The sequence below is a fragment of the Rhamphochromis longiceps genome, linkage group LG23 (assembly GCF_057381845.1).
Source record: "Rhamphochromis longiceps isolate RC_006_pf linkage group LG23, R_longiceps_female_GT1.1, whole genome shotgun sequence".
Classification (NCBI taxonomy): Eukaryota; Metazoa; Chordata; class Actinopteri; order Cichliformes; family Cichlidae; genus Rhamphochromis; species Rhamphochromis longiceps.
Genome location: NC_140578.1, coordinates 41820964 through 41843614, shown reverse-complemented (window position 1 = coordinate 41843614; position 22651 = coordinate 41820964). Strand labels below are relative to the sequence as shown.

At 40.2% G+C, this 22651-nt stretch overlaps 1 protein-coding gene across 2 annotated transcripts; it reads left to right on the top strand.

The window, feature by feature from the left end:
- The first annotated feature begins 237 nt into the window (after positions 1 to 237).
- LOC146642657 (rho guanine nucleotide exchange factor 7-like) lies at positions 238 to 20452 on the top strand. Of its 2 annotated transcripts, XM_085398275.1 has the most exons (22): positions 238 to 724; positions 2110 to 2193; positions 5904 to 5988; positions 6122 to 6246; positions 6433 to 6637; positions 8367 to 8458; positions 9646 to 9740; positions 10242 to 10337; positions 11122 to 11244; positions 11348 to 11486; positions 11661 to 11720; positions 11999 to 12145; positions 12441 to 12527; positions 12666 to 12744; positions 13958 to 14088; positions 14204 to 14425; positions 14584 to 14677; positions 15254 to 15343; positions 15749 to 15920; positions 17414 to 17500; positions 17794 to 17848; positions 18479 to 20452. In XM_085398275.1, the coding sequence occupies exons 1-22, from the start codon at positions 560 to 562 to the stop codon at positions 18599 to 18601; spliced, it is 2556 nt and encodes an 851-aa protein (XP_085254401.1). In that variant the 5' UTR covers positions 238 to 559; the 3' UTR covers positions 18602 to 20452. The 2 variants fall into 2 exon arrangements, with proteins under 2 accessions (XP_085254401.1, XP_085254400.1); XM_085398274.1 differs by lacking the exon at positions 15749 to 15920 and having other exon boundaries at positions 239 to 724; positions 17404 to 17500.
- Positions 20453 to 22651: the final 2199 nt, after the last annotated feature.

Below are 22651 nucleotides of genomic sequence, written 5' to 3'. Positions count from 1 at the left end.
AAGTGCAAAGAGTCCAGCTTTCCCCCAAAAATCGATTCCTCGAAAAGTTATGAAACACTGAGCTCCCCTAAATAAGCTGCTTTTATAGATTAAAAGTATCGGGATCAGTATCGGTATAAGCAATACTGGCCCTGTAGTTACTTTGTATCAGATTCATTTTGTTGTTGTTGCGTTAGACTTTTAATTTGTAAACCATTAAAGGAAGTTGCTTCTTGGAGCAGCTGGTTTGACAATAATGCCGCTGCTACAGTTGTGTTTGAGCAAAGGTGATGCCAACATCCGCTGAGGGAGAGCCAGAGCGCAGACAATGAGGGGCTGTTAGAGGAAGGAAAAGCGGTATTTCTCACTTCCACCTTATTTTTTCTATAGCAGGAAAAAACAGCGCAGAGGATCCAGCCAGTGCGCGCTGATTGTAGTGTTCAAAACAAGGCGGGGCTGACGCCGCCGTCTGATTTTGGACAAACCACAAGTAGGTTAGCGCAGACACTAACAGGGGAGAGTGCTGCTGCTACCCCCCGCCGCTGCTTTTGTTGTTTTTTATGACATCTGAAAGTCAAGCATGAATTCAGCCGAACAGACGGTAACGTGGCTCATAACGCTCGGAGTCCTGGAGTCTCCCAAGAAAAGCATCTCGGATCCAGAGGCTTTCCTCCAGGCGTCCCTGCAGGATGGAGCGGTGCTGTGCAGGCTGCTGGAGCGACTCAGACCCGGGACGGTGGACAAAGTAAGTAAATGCAAGGGGAGAAAGAGGTACAACTGACTAATAATAACCCAGTGAAATCGATATAATATGGGGAAGCAAAAGAAAGGAAAACTGTGTTAAAAGTGTTCATGATAAGAGCTTCATGATAAATATTACATGAGACCAATTAAGCTTCATCCTGCGGAATTAAATATCCCTGGATGTGTAGGGTTTAAAAATAACAATCTTAAAAAACAAAAACAAAAAAACCCCCCACCCCAATCACTTTGCAGAATATAAGATTTTTTTCTCTTACATTTTTTTTTTAGTTGATTGTGAGGAAAATCTAAAATCAGTTCTTGCTACTTGAAAATACGACAATTTGATACTCACCACTGCAGTACAGGCTTCTTTTTTCCCCTCAAGTGTTATTTTCATTTCACAATTAAAAAAATATTCATGTCTATGGGAATATAAAAGCAGGAGGCAGCTTGTGAAGTTATATGTAAATGTGACCCGACTTCTGCATTAATAATATAATATTTTACTGAAACGCACCTAATACCAGCAGAAATACTTCTAACTGCCAATTATGCTTAATGCACGCTACTTATATCATCATTATTCAACTATGACACTACATGTGTTTTGCTTCATAGGAAGTCAGAGCCAGTTCTAGAGTTTAGGAAGCTTACTGATTTAATGTACAGGCTTATCAGCTCATCACACACACACACACACACACACACACACACACACACACACACACACACACACACACACACACACACACACACAGTGGACCATGAACCAGTCAACGTCATATCCTACTTATCCAACCTCCCTGGGAGATCTTAAACCTGTTTCAAAGTAACCTGCGCACAGGGAGGGAGTCGTCCTATCAAAATAAAGGCACGAACCATGTCATTATCTACGGCTTGTTGCTCATTAGAATTATTATTATTATTTTTCTTATTTAGGAGGATAGCTCATAGCTAGTTGTCTTCGGTGAAGACTATGCGCTTATTTTAAGTTAGAATGTTGTTTTTTTTATTTCTGTTAAGCACATTTTGTGATAAGTAGTGTATGATGATAACATTAAAACCCGATGAACTAGCTGAAAAATTACATTATAGTACAAGCTCTGTGTATTTGTTGGCTACTTTCTTATTATTGTTTAACGAAAGCAGGCAGTTAAAGGTATGAAAAATAATGCTTTTACTCTGAAAGTTAAACCCGGAAGTTTGACTGATTACCCGAGCTGGCTTGATCCTGGAAAGCAGCAAGTGCATAGGCAGCAAACGGCTGGAATAAGATTGTTTTCAAGCGGACGAAACCTTAGACACCTTCAGGAACTCTTCTGTGTCTATTATGAGTTGACAATTTGGGCTAATTTGGTGTTGTTGTGTTTTTTTCTTCGTGCACAGTTTTTCCAGGAGCCGAGGGGCGACAGCGAGTGTCAGAGGAACATAACCGAGTTTGTTAAAGGCTGCGGGGCTTTCGGTGTGGAGGTGAGTTAATGCACCCGTAATGTGCCCATTAACTGCGGGAAGCCTCGGGTGCAGCGTGTCCTGTGGTTTCACAGAGAGTTTCATTGTTTGAATGGACCCTCTTTTTTTTTTTTTACTTAAAAAATGCATTTGTTATAGTAAATGGTAAATGGCCTGTATTTATATAGCGCTTTACTAGTCCCTAAGGACCCCAAAGCGCTTTACACATCCAGTCACCCACCCATTCACACATACATTCACACACTGGTGATGGCAAGCTACATTGTAGCCACAGCCACCCTGGGGCGCACTGACAGAGGCGAGGCTGCCGGACACTGGCGCCACCGGGCCCTCTGACCACCACCAGTAGGCAACGGGTGAAGTGTCTTGCCCAAGGACACAACGACCAAGATAGTAGCTGCTAATGGCACGAGACAGTACTCACGAGCTGAAAGTGTGTCGTTAATGAGTGAATACCTGTGGCTATTTCTCCTCGAGGAAGCATTAAAACACAACGACACAATTGTGTCCACTTGTTTTAATTCAATTCGTTAATTACATATTTATAAACACTGAAAAACACTGGAAGAAGGTGACCTCATAAGAAATAGATCCTAATGGAAGCCCTTTTCAGCTTTATTAATGCTTACTAAAGCTTTGTACATACCTATATGAGCCATTTTGGGGTATTCAGACACTTTTAAGCTTTATTACTGTATAATAATCTGTAAATATGAGGCTTTATATCATCAGGTGTGCGGTTTATGTGATGTTCATGTGGTCCAGGCAAACTTGGGAATGATTTTTCATAAAAATAAACTCGAAAGTTATAGTTTTTACTAGTTAGTCATTGATAAAGTCTTTAGCAAACGCCTACATGCGTGGTGCTTTATATAAAAGTTGCACAGTTTTGCTTTTATTTAGACAAGGTGGGCGTATCCTCATATGATACACTCCTCTACCCATGCTGAAAAGCACCAGCTGTGGTGTTGACTGTGAGGAGCAGAGCCAGTAAAAGTAGGCCAAAATGAGTTGATTTTCAGTCTGTCTCAAAGATGTTTCGAGCCCACAGGCTTGTATGGCTGTTGCTGCCTGTAGACCATTTGTAGTTATGGAAACAAGAAGCAGAGATAAGCGTGGATGCTCTGTTTTCATTTCTGACTTGGCAGCAGTATTCAGACTGCACAACAGATCAATAATTGGGTATGTTTGTTTTCAGCATGACTATAGTCCAGACTAAAGATGCACCAAATGTGAAATTCTGGGCCCATACTAGGGTCTAAAATAAAAAGAGCTGATGCTAGGAGTGATCCATTTTTATGTTTTTTTATTTATTTGTCATTTTTCTTATCACTTGTTTATTCTTTGCTTCCACGTGGGACACAACAGCTAAACACAGGCCATCACCACAGGTTAATATCCTTTATAATGACAGAGAATGACATCAATGTCTGTCGGTTATATTGGTGCGTTGCTGGTCGATACCATTGAGTTGTGGGTGATCCCATTTGGAATAAGAGAAAAACACAGGTAGTTAATGTGTGACTTGATCATTACCATAGTTCTCATTTGGGGCGTGCTTTAAGTCAAAGGGAGTGTGTTGTTGGAGGTGGAGCAGACTTTTCTGCTGATCTGAATGCTGTTTCAACTACTGCCGTTAATATTTGGGAATGAATAAGCAGTTGTTTGGCAAAGAAAGGGTTAAGTATGAAGCTGGATATTGAATTTGTTATAAAATGCTGTGCTAAAAATATCCATACTGCTCTCAGTGTTCAGAATCGCATATTAGGATGTGTGCTTCTGTCTGTGTTTGCACAACGGCAGGCCCAGGAGCCAGGTTATATCCTGGCTCACAGTGAGTGTGAAGAGAAAGCTAGTAAATAGTGTATGATGTGACACACACACACCCATGTACACACTATTGATCTTAGCCGTGGAAAAAGCCATGGGGTCATAATTGAGAAGAATAGATTACGCAACACAAGAGTCAAGGTTCTAGACGTGTAGCGTGGTTTCGCTCAGGACTTGGAAAACAACTGTGGGCTTTTAGAAGAGGAATGGAAGGAGCATGAAAAGATGAAATGAAGGAGAGTAAAAGAGTGGGCTGATGTAATGCTGCACGCCAGGCAGCCCGAGCCAGTGGGTTTTCCAATCAGCTTGATTAGAGGCATGCCAGCCATGTTGCTGGAAGCCAAGGTCTCCATTACTAGCAGTCTGACTGACATCAGCATTGTAATTCTCTCAGACAGTCCTCGGGACAAGAAGAGGGCGAGCCAGACTGTGTGTGTCCAGCACAAGAGGATTAGAGAGCGGGCAATAAGTGCCGGCTTGAGCGTGGACGAACGCTGAACGTGATTAAGAAGAGCTGCACAGTTAATAAAAAACCCCCCAAAAAACAGTCGTGATCATAGATTGGCGTCTGCTGTTAATTAAACTTGACCAGGGTGGGACAGTGATCCTGTGCATTTTGAGTGCCTTCGCTGCAACAGTAGATCAAGTGCTGCCTATAATCAGGTAAGCTGTTTGACCTATGACAGGTGTTTGTTGTTTTGTTGACGGTAGGTGCTCGTCTACAGATGCAGGCGAGAAAATCTACAGGGAAAAGTGTAAGACAAGCATATTGCATGCTTGATTTTTTTTTTTTAAGGATTGTCTGAATTTGTAATTGTAGTACATTTTTTCTTTCAGCCTAATATGCTTCAGTGGAGCTAAAGTAATCCTAGCCTAAATCTTAGGACTCTGGTTGGACAGAAGTAAGAACATTTGTCAGTAACTGCCAAATGTAACACGTAGGATGTCTGTGTCAAATGCATTTTCCTTCATTAGTTAAAGTGCTTTTTTTGTGTCAGGTGTCAGATTGATCAGGGGCCTGCATTAAACTGCTAAAATGTGTTCACATGCAGCTGTAGCACTGTTGCTAAGTCTCATTTTGTGTCTTGGGCCAGTGCCAGTAGGAGAGGTGAACGTGTGAATTAACTTTTGGGTCCACGCTGCTCTTGACTACCAGTCAAGCTTGTATGCATAAATCAAACCAGAGCACTTTCCGAAAAAGGCAACATAAAAGGACAGTGTGGTTTTATTTATTAGATCAAAGCGACTCAGTCTGCGCAGAAACAGAGAATGAAGATTACAGATGTTCTTTCTTTTTAAATAGCTCTATTTTCCAAAGCTGACTTTTATGCCTCAGTATCGCCCCACCTTCACGGCTTGGGAATTTAGAAGTCATTCAGTGTGTGTGGTGTACACAAGATTAGGAGCCTCACAAGTATGTTGATTATGGTTTTGTGTGTCTGTGTGTGTAATGTGGAGATTAATGAGGGGGGGGGGGGGGGGGGGGCTCAGACTTTAAGTAATCCTGGTCCAGACTGTAGTTGGAGTAGGGATGTAAGCCCCCCACTAACTACTTGTGTTTCTTAATTTTTTAGGCAGACATACTTCTTCATTATGTACATTTACAATTATTGAAGTGAACCAAATAGGAAGAAGATATTTTCTTGTAGTCTTGTTTTTTGTTGCCCTTTGTTTTTCAAACCCCTTTTATTTGCTTCCACATTTCTATGTGAGATACATGCACAGCTATTTCAGGAAGGCAGTTTGTGTGATTCTTGATGTCATGCTCTATGAATTTATTATGAATGTGTATTTTCCCCACTTTACGTCAAACCTCTCTATGGTTTATTGCTGTTCTAAAATTCCCTTCATATTCTTTATTTGGTTTTCTCTCCTTGAAGCCTTTCGAGGTCAATGACCTGCTGCAGGGACTGAACTTCTCTAAGGTGCTAAACTCCTTGGTTGCCCTCAACAAAGCTACTGAAGGTAAGATCACTGTGTGTGTGTGTGAGAGCAGTATTTATTCCATCTCTGCAAACATTTGGACTTTTTTGGAGCATCTTCCTGTTTGGCCACCACATGAATTTAAGATGTATTCAGTTGCATCATGCATTTGCAGATTTGAGTGTTTCTGGGGACACCGTATGTGTGGCACACTCCTCAACCTCAAGGATCAAGTCCTTTGACTCTCTGAACACTCAGAGTCGCTCCTTGAAACTGCTGCAGCCTCAGTACCGCAGCCTGGTGAGTAACCACGTCAAAGATAAGAACGGTAATAACAGCAAACAAACAGCAACAGGGTTAGAAATATTATTGTGTTGTGAAAAAGTTTAATCCTCTAAAGTCCCCTGAAGGTGGTGCCTGCCTGAACACGACTAATAAATAACAGCTTTCTGTTTTCACGTTGTTTTCCGCTCCTCTCGTTCACAGGACATGTCAGAGGGCAGTGGGTGTGGCCAGCTGTTGGTCAGGGCACGCTTCCCCTTCCAGCAGACCAATGAGGACGAACTGTCTTTCTCCAAGGGTGACCTCATTATTGTGACCAGGCAGGAGGAGGGGGGCTGGTGGGAAGGCACGCTGAAGGACAAGACTGGGTGGTTCCCCAGTAACTATGTACGGGAGCTGAAAGGAAATGGTGGGTTAAACTATTACTGCTTCAGATGTTGTGCACCACTGAGGAGAAATAACTCCTTATTGCTTTGGTCACAGAGGACAGTTTGATACCTTTCTGCACATGGGCCTCATGTTAAGATGTTTGACTTTACATATTCCCATCTTCAAGCCTGTCAGCAGATTTAGAGCAGCTTGCTTATAAAATATTTTGAACATTTTGCTTCCATCATGCACGATATGAGCCATTAATATTATATGACAGTTTCAAGTTTTAAAATGCAGTAAAATAAACATTGGAATTGAAAAAAAAAACACTGCTAATATCAATTTAAAGTGAGGGTTGTTTCCCCCAAAGCAGCAGCAAAGACACACAACCAGATACACACAAACAGACTTCCTGCATGTCTGTTCTTACTGATTATAACTTCCTGACCTCTTTTAGTTGAATGATTTCTCAAGGACTGGACAAGATATCCTTGGCACGTACTGTAATTGAGATTTATTTCATATGTCATGTTTCTTTTTGGGTTTGTTTGTTTTGTTCAGAAATTCCCCTCATTCCTCGCCGTTCTTTAACATAGTTGCATAGTTAGGTTTCTTCACCCTGGAATTCAACAATAATCAACATATATGAGCTTTTTCTGCCTTTATTTTAATACTAACATGGTGTTTCTTCTTTTGACATCTTAGGTTAAATTTGTTGGTTAGTTTTGTTGCTTTTGGGGGAGGAAAGGCAGGACAGAAGGAAGAAAGCTTTGCAATAACACAAAGAAAGGAAGTTCCAGAACTGCTGTATAAAAAGAAACTTCCTGACTTTAACATCACAGCAGAAAACTTCAACCGTGATAACAGCACTCTGAGGAATGGCAGTAAATCCAAATGTCCAGTGGGAGTTGTTTGATGTGTGAGATAGCAGGCTTATACTTGTGATTGCTGTGCCTGTTTGTAGAGTCAACAGCGATGACATAAAGCATTCTTTTTGAGAGCAATGAACCAAGATCTAGGAAAGTGTCTTTCATAGCTTCCTTAGGTTGCTCTTTAGTTTCTGTAGTCTGTCGGGTGAGTTTAAAAAGTGCATTAAGGCGACCATTATCTGGAACATACTTTTGTGCTGTTGTCGCTCGTCTTGCCTTACTTTGCAGTGTCTACAAATAGTGAAGAGAAGAATACGAGAAGGTTTCTGTTATGGGCCACCCAGGGCTGTAATAACAGTGGCCTGGACAATGAAATGACATGACATTGTCGAGTCAATGAGTTATAGCATTCAATCACTGGTTGACCTACATACTGGATCAGCCACAACATTGTCCTGCAGTTGGAGAATGTTGGAGCTTTCATCCCAAAAAAATTGTTTCTATGTGACATTTTCTGAGGGAGATTTTCTGGGTGCTCTTGTGCAGCGACTGTTGATCTTTTTTTACTAGATGAGACGTTCGGTATCAGTGCGCCACAGTGAAAGGAAGATTTATTGCTTTAGTTGCTGTGTGAGCGATCAGAACTGTTACTTTTTGGTTGTTGACCTTTGCCTTTTGATCAAGTTTGTCTTAAATTCTTAGAAAGAAAACTGTAGGGAGTTAAGTTGGTAAAGTAAAACACACAGTGACTTAAGAATGTGTTGTGTTGTTATATGAGCACATCACTTTTATTTTTATTTGACAACATTTGTATGTAGCTTGTATTTTGTTTTTATCTCTATTTTAAAGCCAGTGACCCTCTTTCTCCATTTTTTTTTCTTTTGTTGATATTTTTAGACAAAACGTTAGACAAGCCAAAGTCTGGGACGCTCAAAAGTCCGCCTAAAGGCTTTGATACCACTATCATCAACAAGACCTATTACAATGTGGTAAGTATCACAATCTTAAGAAATTCTATTTGTGTGTGAGTGTTTGCTCACCTACATTGTGCCAATGGATGGATTTCTTAAGTGTGTGGGCTTTTGTGGACTGTTGCAATCTGTTCTTTTCCACACATCTATTTAATGATTGTGTAGCATGTAATTGTGGAGCTTGCATAGCACCCCTACGTGTGTCATCCTTGTGTGTACGTGCATATGTGTGTGTGTGAGTGTGGCGCAGATGTAATGTAGGTTATTTCTTCCATTCCACTGGTTTATGGGGCAACCTTGCCTCAGGGTTGGCTACTGCTGATGCTTGCGTGACTGTTTGTGAGTGTTTCAATAATGCAACAAGCTGCAAAACCTCACAAGACTATCCATCATTGGGTGGTTTACCTGAGTGTGTCTCACACACACACGCACACACAGACGTGCCTGAAGTCAAAGCTGTTCCTAAAAAAGAAATTCAAAAACACGAAGACATAGATAAAAGTTATTGTGTTTTTTCTCATAAAAGAATCCCCCAAAGCCTTAGAACAGAAGCTTTTAAAGTAGAAGATGCATGCTTTTCATCTGTTTGTGTGCTTTTTCATGATTGGTTGCACACTGGCATCGTCTCCATCTCCTCTTATAGATCATTTTTAAATAAAAAAAATATAATATATAAAATAATATATACAAAAATATAATTTACAGTTGCTTAAAATGCTGGTAAACATATACTGGCTCCTGGCCTGAGGGGAGACACAGCGCTGTCTTATCTGTCACCGTGCAATTCATTAACCTCATTACTGTGAGGTTTCTGATGTCATGGCGAGATTAGCCAGTTAGCCTGCGGAGTCAGACCCTTGGAAAGCTAATCGAGCCAGGACAACACTACAATTCCTGAAGGCTCCAGTGACTTTCCCTGTTAGTTTGTGACAAATGCGCTTCCCACCTAAAAGCTGTTTCCTTATAAACTCATATAACGCTGTACAATTATCCAAAACCTGAAGATAGACGTTTACAGTGATAGGAAACTCAATGGCCTGGCACTTTTTCACTCTTTCACTCTTTTCTTTTATATTTTAATAGTATCACTTAACATAAGTAATGGAAAATGTTGTGTGTGTGTGTGTGTGTGTGTGTGTGTGTGTGTGTGTGTGTGTGTGTGTGTGTGTGTGTGTGTGTGTGTGTGTGTGTGATGGCTTTTTCAGGTCCTACAGAACATCCTGGAAGCAGAGACTGAATATTCAAGGGAGTTACAGAGTCTCTTGGGTTCATACCTTCGCCCACTTCATCCCACAGACAGGTAGAGTTATTTTTACACCTTTCGTTGTTTTATTCAACAGAGTCAGATTTTAGAGGGGGAGGAAACGCACACAGGCATATCTATTACACTGTCGTAAATCTAAATTGAATATGTATACACATATATCTAATATTTACACACACATATGACAGAATATATTATTTGCTGTCCCTGTACATTCTGGAGCCAGGCATACTGTTATTATATATTTCAGGTAGATCCACATCAGACATGTACTTTAAATTACAGTGCCTTTACCTTGAATACATTTTCCTTAATATACTTTTTCTGTATTATCCTTATAGGGTATAAATGTTTGAAATTACAAGTCAGGTTTTAACAGTACTTGGCTGAATATAATTCATGAAATAGTTGGATCGATCTGACAGGTTATCTGTATATCTGTCTGTATATATACAGTGTGGTGTGTCACACTTGTGTGTTAGATATTTTCTGACACACCATCAGAGTTAATGCTCTGCTCTCTCCTCTCTTCTGCAGACTCAGCAGTGTTGACATCGGTCACATTCAGGCAAACCTGGAAGACATTTCAACCTTTCAGCAAATGCTGGTTCAGTCTTTGGAAGAGCACACCAAGTCAGTATATATTTATTTTCTTAGTCTTTACTGTGCATGTAATATTTTTGAGTTTTGACTGATGACCTGTGATAGACTGGATGGATGCATGGACGGAGTTTGGACTGACTGGTCAGTTTGTTAGTGACAGACATTTCTTTCTTCTCTGAACCTTGCTTGTTTTACTGAATAAAGTTTGACTGCTGTATTTACAGGTTATTAATTTCACTTTTGTGCTGGAATTAAATGTGTGTGTAGCATATGTTTTTCTGAACTTTGACTATCATATAACTTCTCTATAGCCTTTCTAAAACATGCACAATACTCAGATGAACTTCCCATGTTCACATCCTGTTGCACTAAGATTACTCAGACCAGCAGCTGTCCTGAATGGACCTTCATGTTGGCGATTATTGTAACAACAGCGACATCTATTGGTCATATGAAGTCATACAACCGGTTTTTCCAGTTTGGACAAGTACACAATGATGATAATGATTTTTTGGGGGGTAATAAAAATCTTAAACCTGATGAACAACAGCAGCTGAGCCTGTGTTTCATTCGTATAGATGACGATTGGTTGTGTGTCACTAAATGATCTCTTTAACAGAAGACATTATAGTTTTAAAGTTTGGTCTTGAAATGTTGTTTTCCCATCAGTTTTCACTTCTGTTTTATGTTAAGGCTGAAGGCTGGCTAACACCCATAATTACCACAGAGTGAAACTTTTATCTTTATGTGCAGCAAGTATACTAGGATTCTGCTTTTATCCAGACTGGTATTGTCATGTCATTTGTGTGTGTAGACTTCCTGAGAGCCAGCAGAGGATTGGAGGGTTCTTCCTGGGCCTGATCCCCCAGATGAAGAAAATCTATTTGACCTACTGCTCTAATCACCCTTCTGCTGTCAATGTACTGACACAACACAGGTACTGTCTGATCATTTTAATCCACAGAAAAAAACTTTCTATCCCGAAAGAGTAAGCTCATGTGCTGTATTTTGTATATTTTGTCTGTGTGTGTGTATCACAGTGAGGAGCTGAAAGAGTACATGGAGTCAAAAGGAGCACCCCCCCCTGGGATCTTGGCACTGACCACTAGCCTAAGTAAACCCTTCATCAGACTGGATAGATACCCAACCCTGCTGAAAGAACTGGACAGACATATGGAAGTAAGCTTGAATTGCTCCCTGTCTTTCTGCATCTCTGCTAGTATACTCAAGTCCTGCAAACTTTAATTGAATCATTTTATCGAATGATGATAACTGGGGCAGAGAATGTTGACAAGAGGGAAAAAGGTTATTTGTTTTCATGTGCTTAAATCTTGAATCTTGTCTGTCTTTTAGGACCAACACCCTGACAGAGCTGATCTACAGGCTTCTATGACAGCCTTTAAAAACCTCTCTGTAAGACACATGCTTATCAGTCCTTAAACATTAAGCTAGTCAAACGTAATGTGCATGCTAATGTAGCCCAGAAATGAGGGGTACAAAGTGTATCAAACTACTCAACCTGCAGAAAGTAACCCATAAGAGGCGACTAATGGTGTCTTATGTTACATTTTTTGAGTTTGAGTGTAATTTTATGACCTGTTTTTTGTACATTTAACCTCTGTTTCACTGTATCAATCAGAAATGATGTCACGGAGCTTTTGAATGCCTGTTCTGTGTTTCTGTGTCCTCAGGCTCAGTGTAAGGAAATCAGGAAGAAGAAGGAACTGGTGTTGCAGATTTTAACAGAGCCGATCAGAAACTGGGAGGGAGATGATATCCGAACTCTTGGCCCTGTCCTTCACATGTCCCAGGCCGCAGTTCACTCACAGAACTGTCCGGTACTTATCACGACCTGCAAGAGCTTAACAACACACAGAACCTGTTGTTGTCTTTCTGAAATGAAAGGCATACTCACAGGCCAGCTACTGATTAGCCAGAAAAACCTGAGCATACTTGTTAAACTTAGCGTTTACACAAACTGTGCCGTGTGAATGTACCAGAAATTTATATTCACTCCCACAATGAACACCATTCAGTTCACAGTTCAATTCAATTTTATTTATACAGCACTTGGCACTTTTATAGTGCAAGGTAAACCCCTGCAATAATCCAATAAAACATCCTATTTTTCAGGAGTCAAATGAATGCTACCTCCTTCTCTTCCATCACACTCTGCTCATGGTCTCTGCCAGCCTGAGAATGAGTGGATTCATCTATCAGGTATGGCACACTTGATTTGATCGCTGTAATTTCCACAGTAATGTTCCTGTCACTAACATGCATGTATTTCTTTGAGGTGTCAAACATTACTAGCTTATCTGGTGCACTGATGAACACTGTTTCTGGTTGTGTCTGCAGGGGCGGATACCATTATCAGGAATGCTTATTTCCAGGATAGAGGATGGAGAAAACTTGAAGAATGCTTTTGAAATATCTGGTCAGCCCCTTTCTTCATTTACTACAAGACATTTCAGCTTAGCTCTTTTATAGAATCTCACTTGATTTCAGCATCTTTACACTCATGGCCTGTTTCAAATATGGGGTTTCACAGACAGTTTGCTCCTGATGATCTCATATTTACATTAGGCAGGAACACTGGGAGTCCGGGCATTTTCGCCAAAACTCTGAGATTCAGGGATTGTTTTTGCATAAATTCATTAATAATAAGAACCCAGAAGATACACTCCTTGCAGGACATGCTGAAAAGCATAAAGTGATTACTGTTGCAGTTTAACCCTCAAGTATAATTTGCTTTTTTGAGGACATATTTAAAAATTTAACATGTATACAAACTATCTTCACAAAATATTTTAGAAAATTCAGAATTTTTTTTATTATGTTTTACCTACACTTCTGCTTTTTTGTGAAACAATATTATTCCAAAGACTATGGAAATAAAACTACTGAGAGATCTATCCAGAACAACTATCAGGACACCCATGAATGAGTCAGCCAAGTCTGGTATTGTAATTGTTAGAATCCTGCACAGGAGTTGGTTGCAAGTTTGCAGTCCAAGAAAACAAAAACACTTCTACAGAAAAGACAGCTTCAAGCTAGACTGAAATATGCTAAAGACGACCTGGAGAAGTCGTCACACAGTCGTTCACACTGGAACTGCGTCCTTTGGTCAGATGAGACAAAACTAGGGCTCTAGGGCAGAGACGTTGCTTATGTTTGGAGAAAGCAGGAAGAGGTGTACAACCCAAAGGCCAAACAGTGGTGGGAGTATTATGCTGTGAGAATGCTTCAGTGCATCTGCTGCTGAGAATCTCGTCAATATGGAAGGAATCATGAAGAACGACGGATTTGTGAAGATTCTGAAAGAAACCCTCAAGAAAGCAAAACTGAGTCTGGTTCTTCGCTTTGTCATCCAACACGCCTCCCGCCAGAAACCCAAAATGAATGTTACAGACTGGCCTGCACAAAGCCTTGATTTGAACTGATCTGTATATAGTAAAAAATAGTCAGTTTTGCTTATGGATAAAAAGTAAGGGCTGTCGTACAAAACACAAGTAGCACATTCAGCATAATTTGGAAAATATAAGAATGACTGACTGGGGAGAGGAAGGTCAGGTTTCTTTTGTATTTGTATGATGTGTGTGCTTGTCTGCAATATTAACATCTTCCACTTTGTGTGGGTCATTGTGCAGGCAGCCAGGGTGAGCGCATCCAGGTAGCATGTAACAGTCAGCACGATCTGCAGGAATGGCTGGACCTTCTCACTAAACACACCCACGCTCCGGCTGCATCCACACACAAGACTCTGTCTGTCTGTCACACAGTAAGTCGGCACATTTTCTACAAAATAAATGAATTACAGCTCATCCACGTCATTTCCTTCTAATTTCCTCTCCTCTGATTCCTCCTCTTTTTCCACTTCACCCACCTCCTCCCAGCTGCCCTCTCACCCTGTCACTCCCTCTAGAAACTCGGAGTCTCGTGGAGGGAGCAGTGTGAGCACTTACCACACCCTTCCCCATGTCTCCTTGCATGGAATGGGAATCAGCAGCCCTATGTGGGGACCCCTGGAGCCACCGAGTACCCCCAAACCCTGGAGCTTAAGCTGCCTTCGCCCTGCTCCTCCACTCCGGCCCTCTGCTGCTCTCTGCTACAAGGAGGTGCTCGATTTTATAGTTTATTACAGAATAGATATTGCTTTTGGTGTCCTTTATTTGCAAACATTTTTCTAAATTCACTTCTGTTGTATTGCGTGATATAATCCAAGACTTGACTGAAAAAGTGAAATCTGAATTTTATTTTTTATCTTTTTTTGAAGGACATGAGTAGGAGTCCTAAGAATGTGAAGAAGCTCCTCCCGAAGAGGAAGCCAGAGAGGAAACCATCAGAAGAGGACTTCACTGTCAGAAAAAGTAAGAACAGAAACTTGAACTTTCAACTATAAAATGTTGCCATGGGGACTTCTATTACTTCATAGCAACATAACTAATAATATTATTAGTAGTGAATCTAAATTTCTTCAGTTGCTTCTATTAGATAATGTTTAAGTACTATAATCTTTAATCTGTCAGAGTCACGCATTTTGCTAAACTTCCAGCTGGACAGCAGTGTAACACTGAATAAAACTGGAATAGTTTTTGAAGTGTCTTAGACTCAAGAAAGTAACTCGTCCATTGTGACAGCCCATTAAGTACATTTCTATCAGATTTTATGAATGGAAGGAGTTCTCTCTAAGAGAGTAAACCAGCATATTCATTTCATTAGCAGAAACCCAGTTTTTAATAAAAACAATGCATAGTCCTCACCTCTGCTGAAATCCAAATTGTGTAGATTTTCTTTGGTGATCACTTTAACTTTGATATGTGGTTGAAGTTGGAGTCAGCCTTTATTGAATCTTTTAGAAAGCTGTACAGTGAAGAAATGTCCACCAGAGGGCATGTAGGTGCAGTCTCATCAGCTCAGTTCCCTGGTCTGCCCTTGTCTCTCAGGTACAGCAGCTCTAGAGGAGGATGCTCAGATACTCAAAGTCATTGAAGCTTATTGTACCAGTGCCAAGACACGACAGACTCTTAACTCCAGTGAGTACGCACACATCCATCAGCGCAACATATGTAAACGCATCATGCATAGAACTACATAGTTGCTGTGTCTTATTGGAAACCATTGTTTGTTTTCTGCTTTTGGCTCTAACAGTTTTTTCTCTCTTCTCCTTTTATGTCTTACCTCACTTCCTCTGTTTTCCTCATGCTCCAATTATTGTATTAACTGTTAACATACACATTGTGCTACTGGGTTTTATTAACATCATCCATTTATTTTGTTAATTTTGTCATCACTATGTTTATATTTTTTATCCCATACAACCTGGTTTTCTGGTTTTATAAATTATCGGTTACACTTTCACTTTGGTTTATATTCCTTCCTTCATCCCCCAAACATTCAATTTGGTTTTTCAAATGCCGTCCATTGCTGGTTCTGTAAAGCCTGGCAAGGAACTGACCTCATGCACAACCACGTACTCGCTGACAACAGCCTCACAGTGGCTGGCTTGCCTGGCAACCCTCCGTGTTCTGACCAATCAGAGGACTCGGATTATGACAGTATCTGGACTGCCCATAGTTACAGGACTGCCTCATTTTCCCGTAAGATATCGATGTTGCAAACCCCGACATGATGCTGAACCAGCTGGTTTACATAGTGATCGATATGTACAGTGTTGTGGAAAAGTATTTGCCCACTTCCTGATTTCCAGGTTTTTGCATATTTGTCACACTTACATGTTTCATATCATAAAACACATTTTAGACAAAGATAATCCGAGTAGCTACAAAATGCAGTTTTTAAATGGTAAAAATTTTTTTATCCAAACCCTTCTTGGCCCTGTGTCCAAAACGAATTGCCCCGTAAAAACTGATTGTTTCCCCTCTTGGTAGCAAGGACTACAATCCAGCATTTGTGATAACTGGAAATTAGCCTTTTACATCAGTGTGGAGGAATCTTGGCCCACTCGTCTTTGTAGATTTATGTTAATTCAGCCACACTGGAGGGTTTTCAAGCATGTACTGCCTCTTTAAGGTCATGGCAAAGCATCTCAGTCGGATTTAAGTTTAGATTTTTTGTGTTTACTTTCATTATCTGTGTCTAATATTACAATTTGTTTGATAATCAGAAATATTTAAATGTGACAAATATGGACAACACTAAGAAATCAGGAAGGGGGCAGATATTTCTTCAAAGCATTTTATATATTAGTGTAGTGATTCAAACCTTCCCCTTGCTGTCTGTATACCTGTGTACTGTGTGTCTGTGCTGTATAATATGTACACAGTAGTTATCTCTGTGTATTACCCTGTGTGTATTCTCATTAGCATACAGCAGTCTGCTAATATACCTGATAGTAAAGTATGTTTATTGCTGTTTGAAATGTATACAAACAAAACAAGCAAGTAGACAAGTACAGTAACATAATAACTGGTGATACGTTCATGACAACCATACAGATTGCCTTTCACTGCAGGTTTAACCTCCTAAGACCTGAACTCTTCTATGGCATGCATTTTTAATTTCTCTTTGATATTTGGGCATATTATGACCCAGTGAATGTAAAAACAAGGAATCACCAGATTATCTTTTTTTTTTTTTATCTGATTTTTGTTTCTAAGAAAAATGAGAGCCACATATGAGGATATTCTTTTTAGATTTCGATAAAACAGAGGCAGTATAATGTCCTCGTAAGTGGATATCACTCCCTTGTAGAGCAAAATTTAGTATTTTGGTCTAGACAACCCAAAATGTGACGTCCACATATGTGTACGCCAAGTCCTAGGAGATTAAGTGCATATAGCCTCAGTCAGGCTCCAGGTAAAATGAAACAGATTTCTCAGTGTGCACTTATGGAACAGACGTCTGTCAGAGGTTTGTGTTTGAAAGTGCCACATTTCATTATCTTATATCTGCCAGCAGTGAAGGTAATATTATATCATTTGCTTGCTTGTAGTTTGTAAGGCATAACCTGTTAAAGCCTCTGATATTGTTCTTTGAACTGTATGTTTACAAGTTGAAATGATAAGAGGTTTGTGCATTTGTCACACAGGTTATATTTTTTATAATAACCTGACTGTTGTCGGTGTCGAATCAGGTTCCAGTAGGAAGGACGTCCAGGTGTTGTTCCCTGAAGAGGAGAAGATTATAGTGGAGGAAACAAGGAGCAATGGACAGACTGTAGTAGAGGAGAGGTGAGAGACAAAGATGTTTTTTTTAATGTTTGCTATAATGCTTACATACAGAAAACTGATACTGCCTTTGTCATCCCTGTGGGCATGCAGTTATTATGGCAATAAATAAAAAGAAACGTTTTAAAAATCGAAGGCATAAATATGCTTAATGAAAGTGGAGGATACTAAACAGAATCTCAAAGTATATAAATCCTACATCAACACTCATGCAGAGACTTAAACATGTGAAACTGTGCATATTCAGTCAGTGCTGGTGAAGCTAAATAAATAAGAACTGTTTTCTGTGCCTGCAGGAGTCTGGTGGACACTGTGTACAGCCTCAGAGACGAAGTCCAGGAACTCAAACAGGTCTGTCTCCAGTTCTTTTAGAAACAAAGTTATTGCTGCCAAGATCTTCTTACTGTAACCAGTTTATTGCTCGTGTTTTACATAAAAGGTTCAAAATTAGGTCCAAGAACACAGATGGTCTCCAAGAAGTTGCTGGCAGTGTGTTTGAATGCATGCCTGCATGTTTAATTAAGGACACATGCTGTACTGGCAGATCCTTTATCCTGATACAAATAAAAGAAATTAGGGTTTTGGTTCTACTGACAGAATTACTGCAGATCATTAATACTTTGGAGTATTTTTGTAGTAGCTACAAAGTAGGGATGGAGGCTGTTTCTAAACAGAGATCAGGTCCTGAATGAGTAAAAATATACTTAGTGTGGAGCACAGCGCAGTGTCATGGGTTTTTTACTTTGGTTTCAAGACAAAAGTTCCATATTGGTGTAACGGAGCAGCTGAAAGAAGCCTTTTCTGTGCATCGATGCTATTTATGACCTAGATCACTGTGGTGGCTTTGACCTGACCTTTTCTCTGCCTGTTTCTGCCTTTGCAGGTTCACTTTATTTTTGGCGACGAATTTGATATCTATTGTCTCTCTTTTGATTTATTTTCATCTATTTTTTTCTCCTTATCCTTTCACCCTTCCTCCAGGACAACAAGAGGATGAAGAGGACGCTAGAAGAGGAACAGCGGGCAAGGAAAGAGCTGGAGAGGATTGTGAGGAGAGTTCTGAAGAACATGAACGACCCGACCTGGGACGAAACAAACCTCTGAGATTTGTGTCAGACACTGAAGGATGAGATTAGTTCCTGACTTTTTAATGACTTGGAAATCATTGAACCTGTGTGGACAACAAGCTGCTCATAGTTAATTCCACTGCAGCATGTCTCCATTTCCACTAGCTTTGACCTTCACAGTGACCTGTGTGCCAAACTGTGGACCAATGTAAAACACCTGCCAGCTGTTGGCAAAGCTGTCCCAACTGACCTTAAAGCTGTGAAGCCATACTAGCCTGCAGGCGAGCTGATTAGCCATCTTTGAAACACTGACACGAGAATCAAGACTTTTTTTTTTCCTGTACTTGTGTACTTCTCTCTCATTCCTTTTTAGTGCAACATTTCACAATTGCTAGGAAATTATTTTACTGACTGGCCTTGGGCATGAACACTAGCTCTACATGGGCATATATATTTCACAGATATTTGAGCTGTGTGGACGAAACTCCTCCTTGAAACTTGAATTTTATTCCCACACTCCACATTTTATTTCTCATTTTCTGATTTTAATATAATCACTTTGGTTCACTGATTTCTGAACTTAAAAAAACTACAAACTTTTTAAATGCAATCTAAGTCTACCAGCACTTATAAGAGACCTCACAGGTTTTACGGGATTAAATTGCATTTTTAGTGTCGTGTTAATACAAAAATGATCCATATAAGTGCATAGCCTTACTGATATTTGCTTGGACCTACTGTGTCAGTTTATCCACCTCTGGGTTTAGACAATTGTGCTTAAACTTGTCAAATAATAAACAAGAAATCATAGAAAAGGGTAGTTGCTGAAAATAAATCAACAGTAGTTAATGTCAAAAGGTTTCTCAGGAATTAAGATGACCATCAGGGAGTTCCAGATTCACATCCATTTCAAATTTCACATCCAAAGCAATATCTCAAAAAAATTGATTTGAAATTGTAATGCAGGGTTACTCATTTTTTTTGTAATGATAAAATAAAAGGAAAAAGTGAGATGATAGCATTGAAGTAAAGAAACAGCATTTTGCTCCTGATCAATCTTATGGTTGTGAAATTAATAAAATGTATAAGCTACCTTTAAAAACACATCTTAACTTGTGGCAACACATTATTTAGCATATGTACACTGTAAAATAAAAGTAATAAAAATGTCAGGGAACAGTCCAGAGTGTAGGAAATAGTCTAACCCTAAAAACCCCCAATGTAATTCAAAATATCAACAGAAACCATGTAACAATATGAACACTAAGAAAACAATTAGGTTTTTATTTTATTCCACATAAGCGCCGGTACACTAAAACGATGCTCAGAAAAGCTCCCACATTCGTTTTCATGCAGTTCTAACAATTTTTTCAGAGGTAAACGAAACACTCAGAGTGACGGATCTGCACTCCTTCTTTATCAATACCAAAGGCAAAGCAATACAACACTGGAAAATCTTTTTTATGATGTCAGTACGCAACTTATTGTACAATGTTTTTTTTATATATATACATATATATGTTTGATGTTATGTTTTTATTCTGGCTTTGATTTGTAACACTCGTTGTTTTCTACTTGACCTCGTCGATCACGCTAAAGGTGATTTGTACAGAAAAGCTACGCTTTTCTCGTGCCATTGGGAGAAAAAAATCTTTTGTTAAAGCTTTTATCTTTAAAACTTCACTTACAAATGACATATTACTGAAACCAGAACCACATTAATGTAAGCTATGTAATACAGTATGCCATTTTTTGGCGCTAGCTAATGTATTTAACTGAACGTGATTAATGTAAATGCATTGTGTGTTCAGATGTTATAGCAGTGAAGACGATTACAGTAGTTACTGTGACAACAATCACCCCCCCCCCCCCCCCCCCCCCTATTTATTTCACCCATTTCTCTGAGTGAATAAAATATTGAACCAATCGTGGATCTCAGTCTCCATAATAAGTTCTATCATTGATTGTGATTGATTGGTGTTTCTTTGCCTGTTGTGCGCTGATGTTTTTCTGCTGTTCGCATTTTGATGAATGCCTTCCTGTGTAAGGCCAGCACCACATTAATATTTCTTTTGTTGAACAGTTTTATGTTTTTTAGGAGCCCCATGCTGGGCATGTTGTGACATCTTCCTAACACAGTTATACTACAGTAAGGGACAGATGATCAAAAAGGAAAGATGGTTTAAACTAAATTATAAATATAGCATCATTTCATAATAAGGTCTTCAAAAACCTAAAACATAAATGTGAAACTCCATCCATCCATCCATCTTCTTCCGCTTTATCCGGGGGCAGCAGCCTAAGCAGAGAAGCCCAGACCTCCCTCTCCCCAACCAACCCTCTCCAGCTTATCCGGGGGAACACCAAGGCGTTCCCAGGCCAGCCAAGAGATATAATCTCTCCAGCATGTCCTGCGTCTGCCCCGGGGCCTCCTCCCAGAGGGACATGCCCGGAACCCCTCACCCAGGAGGCATCCTTGTCAGATGCCCGAACCACCTCAGCTGGCTACTTTCGATGTAGAGGAGCAGCAGCTCTACTCTGAGCCCCTCACGGATGGCTGAGCTTCTCACCCTATCTCTAAGGGAGAGGTCAGCCACCCTTCGGAGGAAGCTCATTTCCGCCACTTGTATCTGCGATCTTGTTCTTTCGGTCACTACCCACAGCTCGTGGCCATAGGTGAGGGTAGGGATGTAGATCGACCGGTAAATTGAGATCTTCGCTTTTTCACTCAGCTCCCTCTTCACCAGTGTTGGTCAAGTTACTTGAAAAAAGTAATCAGTAACTAATTACTGATTACTTCCCCAAAAAGTAATCCCGTTACTTTACTGATTACTTATTTTCAAAATAATTAATTACTTAGTTACTTAGTTACTTTTTAAAAACATGATTTACAACCTGAATAGGTGATAAAGCTTTCTTTCAGCTTTCTTTCAGCCCAATTCTACTTTTCTGCATAATCCATCATACAAAATGTAATCAAATGGAAAAGTCTCTTTTTTTAACTTGTTTTATCAGTTTTAATCTTTTAACTTTATGCATCAAGGAAAAATTAAATTATATGCAACATTCTCTGACTTGAATAAATTAGTTTAACATTTAAACCTATTTTCTGCACATTCCAGCACATAAAATAAATTTTTTTTGTGTTTACACTCAGTCTTTCAAATAGATGCAAGTAAAACACAGCAGAAAATAAAGTCAAAGACTCAGCGGTCCTGTTGCTCTATTTTCACCTGTAAAGCAGGACTTGGGTAGGCGGAGGTTTACCCTGGTGCAGGTGTGCCGCGGTCAGTTGAAGAATCCCAGAGTTTCTCTGTGAATTTCCCATTACATCGTAGCGCACTCGGTGCTTACTCGGAAGTTTAGAGGTTTTTTTCGCTGTAAAAAGAAGTTTTCTTCCCACGCACAACGGACACTAATGTTTTTGTCACTTTTTATGGAATCAAACTCAAAGTAAGGTCAGTACTTCCACGCTTTAAAAGCTGCACGCTCATACTCTCTCCCGCACTCATATGATCCATTGTTGATCTGCACACAGCTGTTGTCACGAATGTCGCACTCGCTTACGTCACTGTCATGAGACATTCTCGCAAAAAACTCACGGTTTTAGTAACGCAGTAACGCAGCGTTCCTACGGGAAAGTAACGGTAATCTAATTACCGTTTTTGCAATAGTAATCCCTTACTTTACTTGTTACTTGAAAAAAGTAATCAGATTACAGTAACGCGTTACTGCCCATCTCTGCTCTTCACCACGACGGACCGGTACAGCGTCCGCGTCACTGCGGCCGCAGCACCAATCCGTCTGTCCAATCTCCCGCTCCCTTCTCCCATCACTCGTGAACAAGACCCCGAGATACTTGAACTCCTCCACTTGGGGCAGGAACTCATCACCGACCCGGAGTGGGCACTCCACCCTTTTCCGGCTGAGAACCATGGCCTCAGATTTGGAGGTGCTGATCCTCATTCCCGCTGCTTCACACTTGGCTGCGAACCGTTCCAGTGCGAGCTGGAGGCCATCGCCCGATGAAGCCAACAGAACCACATCATCCGCAAAAAGCAAAGATGAGATTCTGAGGCTACCGAAG

Bases quoted from the DNA above. Each gene is read 5' to 3' on its own strand.
- LOC146642657 (XM_085398275.1), top strand. From the start codon at position 560: ATGAATTCAGCCGAACAGACGGTAACGTGGCTCATAACGCTCGGAGTC. The intron at 11,245-11,347 runs GTACTGTCTGAT...TGTGTATCACAG, and splicing joins AATGTACTGACACAACACAG to TGAGGAGCTGAAAGAGTACA. The intron at 14,426-14,583 runs GTGCTCGATTTT...CTTTTTTTGAAG, and splicing joins CTGCTCTCTGCTACAAGGAG to GACATGAGTAGGAGTCCTAA.